Below are 21,772 nucleotides of genomic sequence, written 5' to 3'. Positions count from 1 at the left end.
ACAGTATATTTTTCTGTTATTCTCTTTTAAATTGTCAAGGTCATTCAGCGGAATCCAGTTTAGTCTAAGGGGAGATAAATACCAAACCAAGAAAACATGGCATCTTCAGGACCTGGTATAAAATGTCCAATGATGCTTCTAGCGGGGAATTCTCACCCAGAGCTTGTACAATTAATAGCAAAGTATGATATTTTAAAGAAGCTGCTTCTAATATATTTAGTTGTCATTCATTTTTTTAATCTCAAACACACAAAAATGGCATCTAGATATTTTTGTTTGTGTCGTTCAACTCTTTGGGTTGTTAACTCATTACTAAATCTGACATTGAAACTACAAGAAGCATTACTGAAATAGAAAACACAACAAATCTGAGCTAATACAAGTCAGACAAAGACAATTTGACCAATTTGCTGCTATAGACATAAATAGAGGGGGGTAGGAGGAGTCCTGACCCCGAAATCTCTGGCTTAAAACAAGAAATCCTGAGGTCCTGAATTTATATTAGTTTAAGTCCTGACATCCCGAAATATTAAATAAAAATTCCAAATACCAAAAGTGTCAATCCCCCCTCATGATACAGATAGAATATTATGAAGGCCCTTCCACAGGACTAAAGGTAGCTGCAGAACTGTGGCTCTTATTACAGACTAGGGGAATAGCTCTGGTAGCATGGATGGAGACGATAACATACGGACACATAAAAAGACACAGCTTTCATTTTCTACATTTTAATCAGACAAAGATGACGTCACAAACATAAATACAAAATACTGATAAAAGGGGAACAACTCTCTCTCACATACAGAAACATAATCTGACCATACATACTGATATATAACATCCCGCCCCCAAAACAAAAATTTACTAAATTTTTACAATGGTCAATATGTTTATGTGTTATAAAAAAAATACAGTATATAATAATTTCCAAAATTGAAAGTTTACATGAATAAAGTTAATCTCTCGACACTCTAGTAACCATTTTAAAACAAACGTATCAACGCTGCAAAACCGAAAGTCTGGCATCTCGGACTCCTCCCTCGGATGACCTTATGCACGCATTACTTTCACACAAACAATTACAGTGATACACACACATTAATGGCATTTCCTACTAGACAAGCTGATATCATTATAAAAAGCTGAATACACATTTGATAATATCATCAGAGACCTTAAACTCTTAAATTTAATAAGGTTTTATTTATGATAAATCAATTACAAACGAAAGTGAACCAACGCCTGGTGAGTCTGTAGTACGGTAGAGTCCATAAAGTGGATACCCGAGGGTATGCAGGGTCGTTATGATAAAAACATAAAATGTAGAGAGTCTTATAACAACAACACTTTAGGGACTGCTGCAGAAAATTTATTGATCGACATGTTTCGGTGCCTAGGGCACCGTCATCAGGATAAAATCAATACATAAAATCATGTTGAAGTAAAAAATCGGGTTGTTAAAATTTAAACGTCACAATGTTACAATGGTAAGTAACGTTATTAATAGCAACGTACTGAAAGTGAAAGTGAAAGTTCATTGGAAGTATGTAAATAAACTATAAAAAGAAATTAAAAAATAAAATGTTTTTGTTGTGAAAATGTTTGTTAAAATTATTCTGCCAACATGTGTTTGTCCTCTTGCATCGTGGAAAGAATAATACAATAAGTTGTCAGGCTGTGTATATACTGTATAGGTTGTGTGGTCTGAATGTTCTGTTAACTTTCTTCCCCAAAATAGACGACATTTTATCAGCAATTCCGTACCATTTCGACTGGCTTCCCTTGGCCAGAGGTACTGCTTCCAATCGCGTCAGGAATGATAAATATCACACCGCTAAATGATTAACACGTTCACATTAGCTTTAATTCATTGTAAACAAAATTAGCATGAAAAGTATCTGGATTCATAAAATCAACATAGTTAAAAATAAAATGTTCTCGTACAGAATAAAAATCATCAGGGTTTCTTTAAAATATGTCTTCTTGGAACTCTTCAAAACTATGGCGATACAGTAATCACCAAAATACGGTAAATATAACAGTTAATATAGGTTACGGCGGAATGAAACACAACAGCAATACAGTCAACATTACGCAATACACATCAGGCACACGTGTAGTTCAACGGGTTAATCTGGGTCAACGAATGTTATGTAAAATGGCTCTTCCATGTGATGAAATCGGAACTTGAGTATGCATGGCGATACAGTTATCACCGATACAAATTGCAAGGCCGTAACTACCAATGAGGCAAGTGAGGCAATTGCCTCACTAAAATTTCGACACAGATTTTTTTATATATATATATATATATATATATATATATATATATATATATATATATATATATAAATATAATAGTCATTTGTTGTTCTGTCTCAACCTTAATTTCTATAACTTGTCATCATTCCTTTTAAATGATTCTTCCTGGATATAACTCAGCATCTCAACAAGTGATGTTTCTCGATTACATTAACCTAGTAACGATAAGCATCATCATACCCGTAGCCAGGGGGGGTTCGGGGGGTTCGGACGAACCCCCCCTTGAAAACAAATAAGCACTGTTAAAGTCAATGTTCTGTTCGAATTGTGACTGTTAAAGTCGAGTTTTTGAGTCAAACGAACCCCCCTTTTGAAATTCCTGGCTACGGGCCTGGCATCATGAATCTCTGGTTAAAAACAGGCTCTTGCAGAAAAAGGAAAAGCGATACTGAAGGTAAAGAAGGAATAATTCTAGTAAACTATTTTTTTTGTGAACAGAGTCTGAGTATTGAATATAACTTCATTAGAACTAATCCAAAAAACAATAAATAGACTGACAAATCAAGTACTGGGCATCGCAAGGGTACAATCCTGTCTGTGTATTCATTTCTCTGTTTCTCTGTTTCACCAACTTTAATCTTTCTCAGATAAATAAAATATAAATAATATGAAACATACATGGATTAGTTTTTAGTGGAAGAAGACGTCAAGTCTTCTGAAGACTTAAGGGGCCGACCATTTGCATTGAGTCTCCGTATGCCGCATTCATTTCGTGTATTACAATTTCAAAACAACTTAGATTCCTGACACCGATTTTTACACATGATTAGGCATCTGAATCATTTAATTTGTAAATTATGATTGTAAAACAATCACTATCGTAAATATGACCCTTTTATTTATGTAAATTATTAGCTTTCATCTCATCCACATCAAGGACGTATAACTAACATACGTCCTTGTCCACATGAACGTTATTTGTTTACTTGTTTAACTGTAGATATTTGTATTACGCATGCGTGAATTTGGTATCGGGACAACTCGCCCTGTTTAGAATTTCGCCCTTGAAGTTACGAATTTCCAATCCTGCATACAAGAAGATTTTGTTTTTATATAAATAAAAGGATATATAAAGTGTTGTCTTTATTCATGGTTTTCCTTTGTCATGTGAATTAGATGCCCTTCGTAACATACATGTGAACCTTCCGTTAAGGAGAAAAAACTCCCGTGTATGAAATTTTTCAGACGCCATATTTGATCATTTCTTACTACTGTACGGGTGTCCCTGTTTTAAATTTTACCTGAACATCAAAGAAGATGTATAATTATATGGCTTCACTTGACAGCTTGGGTGTCAAACATACTGGTAATCAACGATGTTTACCTCCGGCTAACTGCCGTTGTGTTATCAAAACGATGTATATTGGGAATATTGAAATACTTTTTTGTTACTTCCCTTTGTTTTATCCTGTTTTCAGTTATTTTGCTTTTAAAAATGTAAATTGTAAAAAGACTATAAATGATTAATATTTTAATCAAATAATCATAAAAGGATGTTGATTAAATGAATTTAAATGATTTTGGACAAATAAAAAAATTAAAATTTATAAATTATTTTAGCAATCTAGACCTCCTTTCAAGGATTAAATTGAAGTTTATATCATAAATTTGTTGACAACTGATTAGAAGAGAACATACAATATGTGCAGCTAGACTAATAAAAGGTCTAGTAGTTAGATTGATTCCTAGTAAAATCTTGAAATTTAAATTTGTAAATGTCAGTACATATTAGATTTTATTGTGTAAGCTAAGAAATAGCAAGACATTTTACACTGTTTTAAGTCTTTTTTAATAAGCTTTCTACAAATATGACTTTCATAATGCTTAAAATCCATGCAGTACTAGTGTTAGTGTATGCTATTTTTTTAATTAATTTAAGATGTTGCAAATATACATGTGGAGCTTATTTCTTTCTTATTTGTCTATACATTTACAAATGATAAGGAGATGGAGACATGAACAAAAATATATACAGATAAGATATATAAATATAATGATTCATTTGCAAGCAGTGAACAATCATTTGTCAAAAACAAAACAAAACAAAACAAGAAACAGATTCTTCTTATTATTTTATAGAGAGGCAATAAGGGAACTATAAACATTACAATTTGATGGAAATTTGAAGAAAAAACACAATTTCTACATCATTTGGTTACATTTATGACAAAATGTATGTCAATAAAAAAACATGATGTTTTGACCATTCAGTACTTAATTGATGCATAGTTCTTGGGGAAAAGTTTCATCAAATAATATGAATATAAATGACTTTTTTTGTGCTCATTTTTTACAGTGGGTTGTGATGATCTTCCAGTTAGGTTACCCTCATTTGGAGTGTTGTTCCCAACCTGTTAAAGGTCCATCTGCATAATTCAAAATTGGAAATTTCAACAAGCATCTAATATTCTTAATTTGGAAAATAAACCCTTGTCTGCTAGCTTCACGTATATTTTTTCTACCAATTTAATATATAACTAGAATCATGCAACCAGACTTAAGGAAAAGGCATGTAAGTTCATCATACAAATATGACACTTTTTCTAGACAATCCAGATCTTGCAAAATACGTCGCTAAAAATTGTAACCTTTAAAATTGTTGTTGTGCAGTAAAAACCCATATGGGAACTTTCAAAAGTTGGCAGGTATGTAACAAGTCTTGCTATTTTAATGCTCCATTTATGGGCATTATGTTTTCTAGTCTGTCCGTCCGTCCTGCTTCTGGTTATAAAGTTTATGGTCGAGGTAGTTTTTGATGAAGTTGAAATCCAATCAACTTGAAACTTAGTACACATGTGTTCCTCTTGATATGATCTTCTTAATTACTGCCAAATTAAAGATTTTACCTAATTTTCATAGTCAACTGAACATAGAAAATGATTGTACAGATGGGAAATCCATGTACTTATGACCTTTTCTTGTTTGAAGAAAAAAAAATACATTTTAAAGATAATGGAACAAAGCAGCCTGGGTAAGTGGGGCTGCTTTTATGGTAATTCAAGTTACCGATTATTCACCTTCTTCCACTTCAGAGCTATCAGCTCTTTGATTATCCATGTTTCTTTAACCTTAAAAATTGAAAGAACATTCCATATTCCAATTTAAAATTTATTGAAGAACAGTAAAATCTTTAAAACGGGATTTTGTCTTTACTTATTCGGGACTTAGGAATTTCGTGTTTTTATATTCGCGGTTTCGGAATCGTATAAACCCCCAACCCCTAACCCCAAAATTTATATAGATTCTGGAACTAAAATACCATCGACTATTTCAAGAAATAATTTGAAATTACGGAACTACATGTAAACGTCGTAAACTCCCGGCCAATTCCCCTGTACCCATATCATACTTAATTTCTCGCTACATTGAAGACCTGCTGGTGACTTTCTGCTGTTTTTTTTTTCTATGGTCGGGTTGTTGTCTCTTTGGCACATTCCCTATTTCCATTCTCAATTTTATTTTATTACTCTAGATAGAATCATATTCATGTATCTTATCTTATTCTATCCCTAATTTGTTAACCCTTTGGTAGCATAAAAGCGAGTTTAATATTTTGTAACTTCGACTGTATGATGGTGCTTACAGGAAAGCTTAATTCCCTTTTGCAAACAAAACTGTTACTACCGATGCTGCTACCAAATTGCTGATGGAGAAGGAATCGGAAGAGGACAACGATTATTGTGTTGATGATAGTGTGCTACCGCTAGAAACAGACTGCCCTGAAGCGACTGAAAACTTGGAAAAGAGCATGCATAAGTGGCGAGAGAGTGTGTGGTCTCGGCATGCTCCATGTTTATCGCGATAAGTATGTCAGCAGACCAAATATACTGAAACGATTTTACGAAACCGGCCTTAGAAGAAAAATTGGCAAACTCTACTGAATCGATGTTTGTTCTATGTTCTGACAACAGACTCAAATTGATATTTGGATCATTATCTAACATATAAATTTAAATAAAGTTGTTAAAAATTTGGTGTTAGTAAAAGTCTTTAAATATGAAAAATTTATATAAAAAGTGTCCAAATTTAAAACATTGTCAAACTCTCTGGAAATGCCAAGAATGCAGGATTTTGCACCATTCATTTCATACCCTCCAAAAAAAAAATTTCGCCTCGCTTCGTTCGGCTCAATTATTTTGCCTCACTAAAATAATATGCCTAGTTACGGCCTTGAATTGAATAATGTCAAATGAAAACAGCATATAATAAATGTATAAACAGGATCCAAACGAATGTTACAGAAATAAAATGCATGATCATAATACATTGAGATAAATCTCACGTGCTTCAGGTTTAAAACGGGATATGTACAGGAAGTTGACATTCATCACAAATCACAAAGACAGTACGTATACAAGACGAGACATGGTCTGTTCTTCTTTCCAAAAAATAAATTTAAATGTTGGTATCATAATAAAAGTTCATGTAGAAATCTTTAAAAACAACCAAAAGTGTTCAGCATCATGGCGGCATGGCAGATCCATCAGGAATAGTTGGTCAACTTTATATGTAAAAATATTCAAAATCCAATGAAAAAAATAATCCAAAATATGTATAAATCATTATTCACGATCGTTTAGGTCACTCCACCATATTACAGACTAGGGGAATAGCTCTGGTAGCATGGATGGAGACGATAACATACGGACACATAAAAAGACACAGCTTTCATTTTCTACATTTTAATCAGACAAAGATGACGTCACAAACATAAATACAAAATACTGATAAAAGGGGAACAACTCTCTCTCACATACAGAAACATAATCTGACCATACATACTGATATATAACACTCTTAGGTTCTTATTATATTTTTTTCACAAATTTAAAGACAACGCCGACCACTTTTGAAGATAAATCTGATGTCTGTTCCGATATTTGTACATATTTGCCTTTAAAGTTAAATTGTGGAAGTAAGTTTCATGGAACTTTAAGACCAATACTGACCCTTGGTGAACCATCTCCTTTTGCATTCTGTAAACCTCCAATGTAACAATATCTCATGGTCAGTTGTTTTCCTTCAGAAATTATGAATGTACTGTGCTGTTTATAATTGATGTATAACATCAAGCCTTTTTATTCACAACCAATACTCTATCAAAGAAGCACATTTATATAATCTGCTGATAAAGCTTTCTTACACTATTATTTTGTTTCAGACGTTTAGGTATCAAGCTATCTGAGATCACAGTTTTTCACAAGACAAACAGAGGTAAGAGAGACAGCAGTTATACTGATAAATATCATTTAAAGCCATATATTTAAATTCTTATAGATTACATAGTTGTTATTGAAAGGACCTAAAGTTTAAAAAAAACAAATAGTTGTTTTAATATAAGTTATAAAACATGAAGGAAATTTTTGAAAAGCTAATGAGATGATATGAGTGATAATCTAAAAATGTTGTATCAATATTCTGAACATGTACGCAGACATATATTGACAGAAAAGCAAAAATTTCACAAGATTTCGAAAAATGAGATTTTCCTTACATTTCAAATATTGCAGTATAAAGCCAATGAAATAATGCAGTTGTGGTTCGTGTCTCACTACCCACCCTAAATTTAAATGCCTACCCATACCCATTTTTATGAATGTTTGGTAAAGCAAGTTGTTAAAAGTCCAGACATTTTATTTAATCAAGTTTAAAAGTCCATACCATCTCCCTATAAAATGAAGATATAACACCTTTGTCATAGATCAAAATTAAGCCAAATACTTTTACAGACTTCTACAGACCCCTCATCTTATTCTTAATAAGTGTTGCTTTAGAATTTCTTATCTAGTCTTAAATGTATATGAAAATTTTTATAGGTGTTTGCAATTAACAGAGAACTCTTTAACTATACAGGTTTCAGTTCTCATTGTTTAAAACTGACTTTAAATTATTTAAAGATCTTTCTGAAATTTAGCTTCTCTTAACAATGCTTAAGTTGTAGGTGGTGTTTACCGTCAATGCCGATAATCTCATTCAAGATTCCTTATATTACTATCTGTGAAAAAGAGAGAATACTTAGAGGTTCAAAGGGTTCATGAATAAAAAGTACCAGATAGACTAAATTTAATTATATATTAATATTTTCCTTTCAGAGACCAATGTAGAGATTGAAGAGTCTGTGAGAGGAAAAGATGTTTATATTGTACAGACGGGTACAAAGTAAGTTGTTTCAGATGCAGGTAAAAAATCGGTTGTCTCTGATAGACATATACATATGTGCAGGTCAAAAGTTGGTTGTCTAAGATTAATATATCTATATGCAAGTAAAAGTGGGTTGTCTCAGATTTGTTATATAATAGTACAGATAAGTACAATCGGATATATAAACATGATAAAGATAAATAAGAAGATGTGGTATTGGTGGCATTGAAACAAATCTGCATCCATGTCACAATATATAAAAAGTTCACAATTATAGGTCTAAGTACAGCCTTTAACACTGAACTTTAGCTCACACCAAACAGCAAGCTAAGAAACACAGATTCATGTCTTGTGTGAAGGATGCCAGTTGATTTTATAGCATTGTAAAAATGGTAAATTTTTCTTAAAGTTTTGCAAGATAATGGTATCTAGAACAGAGTAAAATGTAGAATGTAAAAAGAATAAATATTTTGATACTTTCCAATTAAAAATAACATAAAGGGTTTCTTTTTAATTTATTTCATGCAACTTTTTCCAGAGATGTTAACAATGATTTGATGGAATTGATGATTATGGCCTATGCCTGTAAAACAAGTTGTTCAAGGAATATAATTGGAGTTGTACCATACATGCCATACTCTAAACAGTGTAAAATGAGGAAACGAGGGTCTATAGTGTGTAAACTAATGGCTACTTTGCTAGGAAAATCAGGTAGGCTTTTAATAAAACTTTTTCATTTTAGTTTTTCATATTTATTTATGTCATATATATATATTGGTCAGTTTGTTAGAGAATTTTTGACTTATTGGTACAATTTTAAATTGTGCTTAATTTGCAGCATTACAGCTCTAACAGAGTCACAATTAGGTATTTTCCCATTCCAAAATAAGATGTGTATACCTTTAATTAACAGTCTGCACGGTTAGCCACTAGTCCGATGCCCCAGACTAGTAAAATTTCTTTCAGACTAGTAAGTTTTTGCAAAACTTTGTTTGGCAAAATAAGAAAAATGTCAGAATATTGGTCTTCAGACTAGTAGTTGAAAAAGTTTTTGGTGCAGACTGAATTAATCATCACTATCAATGTTTGGAGTCTGTTTTGTTGGTTGAATCCATGTCATCTCGTACCTAATAATATCCACTTGTCTCGTACTTAACAATATCCATGTCATCTCGTACCTAACAATATCCACTCGTATATCAAACTCACCAATTTGTTCTTTTATCCAAATTTCAGATCATAACACATTATATTTTTTTCTGCAAAAATGTATATTTTACTACCAAAAAGAATCATAAAAAGCTAGTTTTTCATCCTCTTTCACAGGGAATACTTTCATCTGTTTCAGTTCTGTCATTATAATGTTGCTGTTTTTTCAGGTTTGACACATATTATAACAATGGATTTACATCAGAAAGAAATACAGGCTTTTTTTGACATTTCTATAGAGAATCTCAGGGCATCACCATTTCTGATAGATTATATAGAACAATCTGTAAGTAAAGAAATAATAATTAGTGAAATAATTAGTAAAAATTTCAACTTTGAAGAAAATTACCAGATGAATAATTTCAGTCATGTTGCAGATTGTACCTACATGGGTTATAACATAAATCTGGAAAGGAGGAAGAAAAATATATTGTCATCAACTCCCTCAGTTTTTAAATCAGATATTTGATTTACAGGAATTGATTGATTATGAGTAATTACATTTATATTGAACACCAATTGTACACGCTCTGTCTTGTTTATTAAAGAAAAAATATGTTAAGGATACATATTACTATAAATTCCAAAATTATGCTTTCATGTACAAATTGGAGTATTATTCTATGGACAAAAATGTGAGATTTATTGTTTTCATTTAAGAAGATACTGTATAAAGAACACTATCTAAATTTATATTTGAAATGCCATTTCTAATCAATGCAATTATTATCTTAACCCATTTTTAAAAATTTTGAAAATTTTTTGGTCGTATATTGGTATCACGTTGGCGTTGTCGTCTGCGTCGTCGTCCGAATACTTTTAGTTTTCGCACTCTAAATTTAGTAAAAGTGAATAGAAATCTATGAAATTTTTACACAAGGTTTATGACCACAAAAGGAAGGTTGGGATTGATTTTGGGAGTTTTGGTCCCAACATTTTAGGAATTAGGGGCCAAAAAGGGCCCAAATAAGCATTTTCTTTGTTTTTGCACTATAACTTTAGTTTAAGTAAATAGAACTCTATGAAATTTTGACACAAGGTTTATGACCACAAAACAAAGGCTGGGATTGATTTTGGGAGTTTTGGTTCCAACAGTTTAGGAATTAGGGGCCAAAAAAGGGCCAAAATAAGCATTATTCTTGGTTTTCGCACAAAAACTTTAGTTTTAGTAAATAGAAATCAATGAAATTTAAACACAAGGTTTATGACCACAAAAGGAAGGTTGGGATTGATTTTGGGAGTTGAGGTCCCAACAGTTAAGGAATTAGGGGCTAAAAAGGGGCCCAAATAAGCATTATTCTTGGTTTTCGCACCATAACTTTAGTATAAGTAAATAGAAATCTATGAAATTTAAACACAAGGTTTATGACCAAAAAAGGAAGGTTGGGTTTGATTTTGGGAGTTGAGGTCCTAACAGTTTAGGAACAAGGGGCCCAAAGGGTCCAAAATTGAACTTTGTTTGATTTCATCAAAAATTGAATTATTGGGGTTCTTTGATATGCCGAATCTAACTGTGTATGTAGATTCTTAATTTTTGGTCCCGTTTTCAAATTGGTCTACATTAAGGTCCAAAGGGTCCAAAATTAAACTTTGTTTGATTTCATCAAAAATTGAATAATTGGGGTTCTTTGATATGCCAAATCTAACTGTGTATGTAGATTTTTATTTTTGATCCCATTTTCAAATTGATCTACATTAAAGTCCAAAGGGTCCAAAATTAAACTAAGTTTGATTTTAACAAAAATTGAATTCTTGGGCTTTTTTGATATGCTGAATCTAAACAATTACTTAGATTTTTGATTATGGGCCCAGTTTTCAAGTTGGTCCAAATCAGGATCCAAAATTATTATGTTAAGTATTGTGCAATAGCAAGAAATTTTCAATTGCACAGTATTCAGCAATAGCAAGAAATCTTAATTGCACAGTACTGTGCAATAGCAAGAAATTTTCAATTGCACAGTATTGCGCAATAGCAAGAAATCTTCAATTGCACAGTATTGTGCAATAGCAAATATTTTCAATTGCACAGTATTGCGAAATAGCAAGAAATATCTAATTGCATAATATTGTGCAATAGCAAGAAATTTTCAATTGGAGTTATCTTTCTTTGTCCAGAATAGTAGTTGAATCAACTTAAATCATTGTTTTATACAATATACAATGTATATTCACTTTTACTACCAACTGATAAATTAAAACAATCTTTACCATTCAGTGATAACAAGCACTTTATTTTAGATTTTAATATTTTATGATGTATTTAAATGAGTAGTTATTGTTGCAAACTCCATTAGGAATTTGAATTGAGATCAGTTTTGGAAAAAGGGAAAGGGGGTTGTGAAAAAAAAGGGGGGGGTAAATTTTTCTAATTTCAGATTTCATAAATAAAAAGAAAATTTCTTCAAACATTTTTTGAGAGGATTAATATTCAACAGCATAGTGAATTGCTCAAAGGCAAAAAAAATATTTTAAGTTCATTAGACCACATTTATTCTGTGTCAGAAACCTATGCTGTGTCAACTATTTAATCACAATCCAAATTTAGAGCTGAATCCAGCTTGAATGTTGTGTCCATATTTGCCCCAACCGTTCAGGGTTCAACCTCTGCGGTCGTATAAAAAGTGGAAGTAATGCAAACACAAGAGGAATGTAGTTATAATTTTCACCCATGTATGGAATTATTTACTCTGCCATCTATGAAAATATCAGTTATTTCATTACATGTTTATAGACATTTCAAGTTGGTGAAACATAAAAATATAATGATTCCGACATCATCATCTTTCACTAAGGTGAAACTTTCATTTCTTTTTATATCTAATATATTGTAGATATAAGTTCAGAACCTTTTTTGTATAAAAATATTATTCAAATATTTATAATTTACTACCAGGTAAATTTCCGTAAAAGTAATAAACACAATTTCTGGAAACGTATACTTTAAATTTGTGGAAACGTAGTATTGGAACTTTGAAAAATTAGCAGAAATGCAATCCGCCATTTTCAATATCAAAGAAATCAGACTAAGGTGTGCTGTTTCTGGTGAAAGCGTCAACATCAACAATGTATAAGTTTATGATTAAATCAGTTTATGGGCCACCACTAGTGGTAGGTCAATCATATTTGGTATGCAATTAAACATCACAGAATTTGAAATATATATATAGTTCTTCACATATTTAAGTACTAATACATCATTGTACATCCTTGGCTTTCAAATCTATATACAGGTCCTGAAGTATTATTTCACTACTGTAAATTTCGAAATTATTGTGATATTTTTATAATTGCGAAAAAAACGTAAGAGTTATAATCGCAATAATTTAAACTCGCATCTTGAAAAATTTTATATGAATGGAACAGGATTTTCTGAATATCGCAAAATTTATAATCACGTTTTAGTCTTAAATGGCAATATCGCAATAATAAATGCACTCAATAGTTTCTGGATTTACAGTATTTTGATTCACCTGTAGAACTGTTTAAAGGTGCATCAATATTAAATATCAAACATTAAGATATTATTACTAGAAACATATCTCACTGGAATAATTTATTGCTACAGATTCCAGATTACAGAAATGCCATTATAGTGGCTAGAAATCCCAACTCAGTAAAACGAGCTACATCGTATGCAGAGAGGTTACGTCTTGGTATAGCTGTAATACACGGAGAAGATAAGATCATGGAACTAGATGATGGAGAAGACGGCAGAAACTCTCCCCCTCTACCAGAGGCTGCTGCTGGATCCAATGTAGGAATGGGATTTGGACTAGAAAGTCTTCCAGGTTTGTATGGATAGGTCGTCAATATATTTTAGTACAGTAGACTCCACCTAATCAGATATCAGCGAAATAACAAAATTGAGAATGGAAACGGGGAATGTGTCAAAGAGTCAACAACTTGATATAGAACATGTAGAACAGACAACAGCAGAAGGTCACCAACAGGTCTTCAATTCAGGGAGAAATTCCCGCACCCGGAGGCGTAATATACTGGCTATTGTAATAATATTCCAAAATGCCAAACCCTTTCGTATTTGTTTATAGAAAATTTAGAAGAAATCAAGAAAATTTGACCTCATGATTAAACTTCTTCCAATCATTTGCCAAGAACAGATAGTTCTCTAGTGAGGAGAAAAAAAATTCTCACACTGTTCAAGAAATGTGAAAATAGCACAAAAAGTTTAGAAAGAGAGAATGTCTGTTACTTAAAACCTCGTGTCAATTAATAAAAAAATGACATTTATTTATATCGAGATGACAGCTGTTTACTTCAAAATATATTTTTGAATAATGAGGATGTTGCACCTATTAAGTTAGTAATAGTTTTAGCTGCTCTAGTAAATTAACCGATGACAAATTCGTTTCAGGCATTCGGTGTAAGTATTACGCTCATTTGAAGAGTTTAACAGCGGTAATGTTTTTAGATGTTTGTAGTGACTGTTTACTGTATATATTGTATTGTGTAATAACATGCAAATTTACAGTTAAATGTCTGCTGCTACACACTGTCACATGATACAATTAGCCACCTAGAACCAAAGTAATATTCTCATTATTTTCTCCGTCAAGTTAATTTTGTAGATGATTAAGGCCACACCAAATACTGTTTGCCTACTTATTATCAGAAGAGAGATTTGTCTATGACTTTAGCAAGCATGGCAAGTAGAAAAATAGCGTGAATATTTAAATCTTGGATCTTCAATTACATAAATACTTAAAGAAAACTAGAAAATTGAGACAAATAGATCACTGCCCCGTCGGCATGGAAGGGCTAAAGACGAAAATAAGTTGGTTACCAGTAGATATGTTCAATTTAGATTTTGAAAATAAAGTGAGTCAGTAACTGTATATTTTACACAATCAATAAAAAAGCACTTGCTAAGGTACAAATTTTCGTGGATTGAGGAAAACTTACATGTTTATGGATATTTAATCTCATGGTTTGCCAAAGTCTACATACAGGCCCATTGTCATTTGATAAACATTTAGTTTAGTCAGGGAGGATCCAGCAATTTAAAAAAGAGGGTTCCCAACCCAGAGTAAAGGGGGGTTCCAACTAAATGCTCCATTCAAATGCATTGATCGTCCAAAAAAAAGGGGGATTCCAACTCCCGAAACCCCCCAATGGATCTGCCACTGTTAGTGGTTCACCTGTATCCACAAAAATTGTTATGTAAGGAATAAAAATGAATCCACAGTTCTCTACCTATTCCATCTGGGTAAATACAAACACAGCATATGTTTTTCTTGGCCTAACTGACACTGCATAATTCCAATGCTTTTAAATTGTTGATTAAAATTATTATATAGGATTGATTTAAAAATGAGTAATTAGAGTGAAGTTTTGTTTTGTACATCTGCTATTTATATAAAGTACATTATATGCTGCTAATAACTGCTTGTTCAAGAGAATTTAACTTTCATATTTCACTCAGTTTTAGGTTGTGTTATGAATTCATTCATTCAAACTAAGCAACTGTTAACACATTTCAGCTCATTCAAGAGATAAGTTTTTCAGTGATATCAAGTAGATTCAGTTTGATTACTCTTATCAGTAATTTAAACATATATTGTTGTTCAAAACAAATGAATTAGACACACTTTCAACTTAGTTCCGTCTTCTCCATCAGTAATTTATGACCTTTTCATAGTTTTGTGTCTGATTGGTTGTTTATGTTTTATGCAGGGGCGGATCCAGCCATTTTGAAAAGGGGGGTTCCCAACCCAGGATAAAGTGGGGGGGGGGGGGGTTCAAAATTGTTCAACCATTCTGATGTGTGAAAGTGTCTCTTACATAAGCACAGTAAAAGGAGCTTTTTTTCTGGTGTGCTCTATATTATAGTATATAAAGTGTTTTTTTACTTAAATATTCTAAACTAATAATTATCTATATTTTCTTTGTAAACATAGAGAATTTTTGCAAATTTAACTGGCAGTGAAACATTTAATAGCTGGTACCGATTTATCAGTTATTAACCTTAATGTCTATCCACTCTCTATATGAACATTTGTATTTTCAATTAATATGTAGCAGTAGTAGTTTATTTACACCTCACTTTGTGTGTTCATGTGGAAAAATAATGTAGGTATATTATTAAGCTAATATCTCCAAAGACAAAACATTTGGGCTAAACATTTTGGAGTAAAATTTTATTTTAGAAATCAATAGACATAAGCACTTCCTCATTTATATCCACTAAAAACCTATACATGTACTAATGTCCTTACTGCTTATACTGTGGATTCATTAATATTCGTTGGATACCAATTTTCGTGGATTTCGTGCCTACAGGGGAACAATGAATTTAGATGTTCAACGAAATACAAGTTTTCTACAGAAAAGTATGCACAATTTTCCAAAACCACAAAATCAAATATCCACAATAGGCAATTTTTCATTAATCCACAAAAATTGGTACCCACGAAAATAAATGAATCCACCGTAATGCCTTACAAATTATGTTAGATCCTCTTCAAATGTTAATTCAATTTTGTCTCAGTTCAGCCAGAGAAAAGGAAAGGGCAAATAAAAATCCAAAAGTGTAAACCATCAATGTCAGTACAGTTTAGGACTCTTACTTTAGTTTTAGCTACTAGCTATAGGTTTGTTGCTTACTGACATAGAAAGTATTAGTGACATTTTAAACAATCTAAAATAGGGATACAGACGGAAGAACAGATTTTTGTTGATTTCTTTGGTTGTGGTGAATCAGGAATTTCAATGTGCAACAAAACTTAAAAATTTCTAAAAGCTTGTATGCAGACTTTGGAAAATATCCACAAAAACACAGCTTGTCCTCATTCTTTGACAAATTTTCAAAATTCAAACTGAAATTTAAAGTGGCATAAAAGAAAATATGGAACAATAGCTTAACTTAATCCTGGTATCTATGATGTGGTTATTGATAAGTTTGCTTTTTCTTTTCAGTTTTACAGTGTAAAGAGAAACCTCCATTAAGTGTAGTGGGTGATGTCAGTGGTAGGATAGCTATCATTGTTGTAAGTACTGTTATTAGTATTAGTGTAGTGGGTGATGTCAGTGGTAGGATAGCTATTATTGTTGTGAGTATTGTTATTAGTATTAGTGTAGTGGGTGATGTCAGTGGTAGGATAGCTATTATTGTTGTAAGTATTGTTATTAGTATTAGTGTAGTGGGTGATGTCAGTGGTAGGATAGCTATTATTGTTGTAAGTATTACTTATTGTCCATTCGTTTCAATATGTAAAATTAGATTCTAAAATTTGATTTTCCTGAGTTAAAATTATCTGTACCTTCAGCCATACATTGGTTTTTTTTGTCATTAGGAAAAGAAATTGTTTGTGCGAATATTTTTTAAGAATTTTAGAATTAAATAGGAGAAAATACTTTTATCAGTTATTTTGCTTCTTAAAAAACATTTCAAAAGTTTTGGGATCTAGGTAAGACATGATATACAATGATACTTTTAAATTGAATTGAGATGTTTTTAATTTAATGGTTCTCAGATGATTTTAATTCAAGGCAAAATCATTCTTATTTCTTCAAAGAGTAAAAAATAAATTATTCTAAGTTATGATTTATTGTTTCCAGGACGATATGATTGATGATGTAGTGTCCTTTGTCAAAATAGCTGAAGTATTGAAAGAGCGAGGTGCCTATAAGGTATTTGTAATGGCCACACATGGTCTCTTATCGTCTGATGCTCCCAGACTTATAGAGGAATCATGTATTGATGAGGTAATAAATTAGATATAGGTTTTGTTTCTTACACAGTTACGATTAAAAGCACTTAGGGCGGTTCCAGAACAAAATGCATAAGAGGGGCATGGAAGGCACTTTTTGGGGGTCCAAACCACCCTTCAAATAATTTTTATACGACCGCAAAGAATATTGGTATCACGTCGTCGTCAGCGTTGTCCAAAGACAGATGGTTTCCGGATAATAACTTTAGTATAAGTTAATAGAAATCAATAAAATTTTAACCACAAAAGGAAGCTTGGGATTGATTTTGGGGGTTCTGGTCCCTAAGGTTTAGGAATTACGGGCCCAAAGGGGCCCAAAACAAGCATTTATCTAGTGTCAGGACAATAAGTTGTGTATAAGTATTTCAGTTGTGCTGAAATTTGTTTAATAGCATAAGTAGAAGGTTGGGATATATTTAACTCTTATTAGGAAACAAGGTCAGATTATTTCCTGATTTCATAATTGAAAATTTTTGTTCCATTAGAAAAATTAATTAATCAAATAGAATGAAATAAGTTCAAATCATAACTGGATCAATGTAAAAAAAATCAGTATCAGGTATGCACCAAACCATATTCAAGAATTAAAAAATATATATATAGAAAGCACAGAAAAACAGCTCCTTGAAAATTGAAGGCAAATAAATCCTTTGATCCTCAACCAGATAAAAAGAAAAAAGAAATTATAAGCATATTATATTGCAATACAAAATGAATGCGAAAAATAAAATCCAAATTAATATTACTCAAGAAAAAAAAACCTAAAAACTTACCATAAACAAGTTACAGCAGTCGATCAAACAACCCTACAAATTGAGACAATGATAACAAAGTATACATTTCGTAACAAAGAAATCTTAACTTACTGCAGTATCATTCAAATTTTATTACAATTTCTTCTTAGGTTGTAGTTACAAATACAGTTCCACATGAAATTCAGAAGATGCAGTGTCACAAGATAAAGACTGTCGACATTAGTGTCATGTTGTCAGAGGCAATACGGAGAATACACAATAATGAATCCATGTCCTACCTCTTCAGAAACATTGCTCTGGAAGATTGATCATAGAACTTACCTGTAAGGTGTCATAACAACTAGATATACCTGTTATTGGAAAATTTCTTATTTTTTTATACAAATGTTCCAAGTGTCAGCACTTTAAAAGGTGTATGAAATAAATAATCAGGTTCTCAGTCCTGCCTGAGTTCGACAAAACTTGGATTTGGAAATCATATCATGTATGAATTAGATATCTATTATATTATAAATTCAGAAGTTTTCGCAGTGTTTTTATCAGTGAAAATTGGACATGAAATGTTTTTGCCAAATAAATTTGAATTTTACGCATTGTTTTCATTTCCTGAAATTATAATAAAAATTCTCATAATACATGTAGCAACAAAAATTCATTCAAAAATTTCTGAATAAACAGTAAATTGTTTTTTTTGGAGTTTTTTCTCTATGGGAGACAACTCTTACTTAATATAGCAATGTATTGATGTTTTCTTTAGAACTTATATTGCCATGTAACCTGATATTAACAGTACACGCATGAATAAGACTTAAAATAAGGTTTAATAATGGACTTGCAAGCCAAATATACATCAGCAACATTTTGTTATATGTTATTTTGACAAAATTGTACCAAACTAACTGTTATGAAAATAGTAAAATAATTTTTCAATGTTCTGGTTTTACAAATGTTTAAAACAAAAACAAAAAATATATTTTTGTTGTAGCTAATGCCCCATGAGATATGTTTTGTAGTTTTCACCCTGTTTTTTAAGTATTTTGTTGCAATAACTGAAAGTTTAAACACTGTATTTCATGCCTATAGATTTATACTGTTTATTCACATACCACACCTGATGACTCCATATTAAGGGTTTTGTTGTTGTTGTCTTTTTAAGAATTAGGTTGTTTTTAAGTAATGCAATTGTTCGCCGTTAGAGCATCTTGACAAATTTGTAATTCTAATCCATCTTTTAAAAAAGTAATTACTTTATTTTTTTACTGTTTGTTCTATATAAATTACCTGTACCCAGGTTGAAAATGAAGCATATTTTTCTTTTTTACAATTATTTCATCATTTGTAAATATTGGATTGAAATTTTTTCATATTTTTTTCTCCATTGTTGTATGTCATTTGTAAACAATATTTTTCTTGTATGATGTTACGACCAAAATTGTACGAATTATGTACTAAAATATGATTGATTTTTCCCCGATATAAAATGTCATATGATCTCTTTATTCCTTGTGGACCAACCAAGTCTATCCCCAGTGTTTGGTGGATTCCAGTCGCTGATTGTTTGGTTAATTTTGTGTATTGTGGACTGTTTAGTGTTTGTTATTATTAAGGTGGGTTGTTATTAGTCCAATGTTAACTTTTTATGTTTGTTGGTAATCAGTGTAAGTGAATTCATATTATCAAAAAATATCACTTTGTAGATTATATAAATTTAATATAAATGGATTTGATGTGAGAAGTTTACACATTTGGATATTTTAAGGAACTTGTTTTTAATTTTCACACATGGAAAAAATTCCTTATGCTTTTAGAATATCAAAATACAGTTAAAGTTTTCATGTTACCTGAATTGACACTATCAAAGATTTAAAATTTACTGTTATCATGTCTAAAACTATGTTGTCACACACATGCCATTAATGTAACTACACATGTCACACACATACACATGTTAATGGGTACTCTTAAAAAAGATTGTACTTTTTAAAGTATTTCAGACAGCATATATATAAAAGAGTTGGATTTTAATATGGCCAAATACTGTAAATTCAGAAAATATTGCAATGGTTTTATTATTTAAAATAAAACATTGATTGGATAAGTTTTGCAAACTAAAATTTGCATTTCAAAATTAAGAAGCATTATTACTATGAATAAAATTTGCATTTCAAAATTAAGAAGCATTATTTCTATGAATCATTTTCATGAATATCATTTTATAAATCTCACATTCATGTTCATTGTTCTAAAATCACAATAATAAATGCAAACAAAAATTTCTCAATTTACAGTAACTGCAGCATTTTTGTTCATTCATATACAGAAGTTTTAAAATCATTATTGATTGTTCTTGTTTATATTTTTTTGTTGAATTTAGTCTTGTCCTAATAAAATATTTGTTATGAATTTTGTCTTTTTTTAAAAGAGTCCATACTGCCGATTCATGTATATTTGTGGGTGTAAATTTTTTGTTGATTATTAGGTCTTTCCACTTTTCCAGGGAAGGTATACACCTAATGGTTTTGTTCTGATTATTTATTTTATTTTTTTCTTGCGCTGTAATTTTGTTTCAAAAGATGTAGCTTAGTTTTTATGCAGTTAATCTGCATTATGCGAGCACCCTAGATTTGTGGTCTACCCAATAAATGCTGAAATACTTGCCATTGTTATTATCTAGCTGGCTACTATGTTATATATAACTAACTGAACACTTTTTTAATACTTTTAATTCTGGATTACAAAAAATATGACTAGAAAAACCTTAAATGATCGTCGAATCACCCAAAACTTTTGAAGTTGCACATAGGAAGTAGTGCTCATTAGGAATTCTTATGTAGTTTATTATCGCCTGTGCTTTTGGCTAAGATGTCAAAAAACAATTGTACGAAATATTTAATCGCCGAAAATCTTTTAGGACAAGTAGTTTAGATTTCCCAAATTGCAAAAGTCGTAGGAATATTGTTTGTCGTCAATACGTAGTACAACTACGTCAGTAGTCTATTATATAATAAGTTCAACTGTTCATGCTGTTGGTGGCAATTTCAAATTAGAAGACGAAATTCGTATCTTTTCAATTTGGAGGCAGGGGTTCAAATTAGCGGTGGTCCGAGGTCCGTGACCTTCCACTTTCGACTTGGTTACTAGCCATGCCCGACGGACCTTCCACTCTGAGACAACTATAACACAGTTATAGTAGTCTCAGTTCCACTTGAAAGAAAATAAAAAATAGCTTTGCAAACCTTTTCGCCAAAGTCTCCAAATAAGCGATCTCAAAACTTATTTTAATCATTATTATTCATGACAGCGATGTCAATTTTGTTCAATCGCTAGCTATATACAGAAAATCGCCGACAAAAAAATGTTTGAATACGAGTAAAATCGTATCTGACTGACAAAAACAACATTGGAACACAAAGACAATGGCTGCCGTGAAAAGACAATTACAATTTCGGATCCGATTCCGGAAGCGGATAAGGGTAATTCCGGGTTTTGGGCGAATCCAGGCAGGTGACAAAATACATCTATGCATGGTAAATGAATATAAACACTAGAATTGAAAACCAAAAGACATATGCAAAAGAAAGAAAAAGCAGAAAATATTTTAAACAGAAACTCAAAATT

The 21,772-nt window shown here is 31.5% G+C and overlaps 1 protein-coding gene across 1 annotated transcript; it reads left to right on the top strand.

Moving 5' to 3' along the window:
* The first annotated feature begins 47 nt into the window (after positions 1-47).
* On the top strand, positions 48-20,557 carry LOC143044402 (phosphoribosyl pyrophosphate synthase-associated protein 1-like). Its single transcript, XM_076216405.1, has 9 exons — positions 48-182; positions 7,484-7,536; positions 8,415-8,481; positions 9,002-9,174; positions 9,843-9,958; positions 13,238-13,460; positions 16,606-16,676; positions 17,248-17,394; positions 18,304-20,557. Exons 1-9 carry the CDS (start codon positions 97-99, stop codon positions 18,460-18,462), a joined length of 1,095 nt encoding a protein of 364 aa, XP_076072520.1. The 5' UTR covers positions 48-96; the 3' UTR covers positions 18,463-20,557.
* The last annotated feature ends 1,215 nt before the right edge of the window (positions 20,558-21,772 follow it).

Source organism: Mytilus galloprovincialis, chromosome 9 (genome assembly GCF_965363235.1).
Source record: "Mytilus galloprovincialis chromosome 9, xbMytGall1.hap1.1, whole genome shotgun sequence".
In the NCBI taxonomy this organism is placed as follows: Eukaryota; Metazoa; Mollusca; class Bivalvia; order Mytilida; family Mytilidae; genus Mytilus; species Mytilus galloprovincialis.
This window is presented reverse-complemented; position numbering and strand designations above follow the sequence as displayed.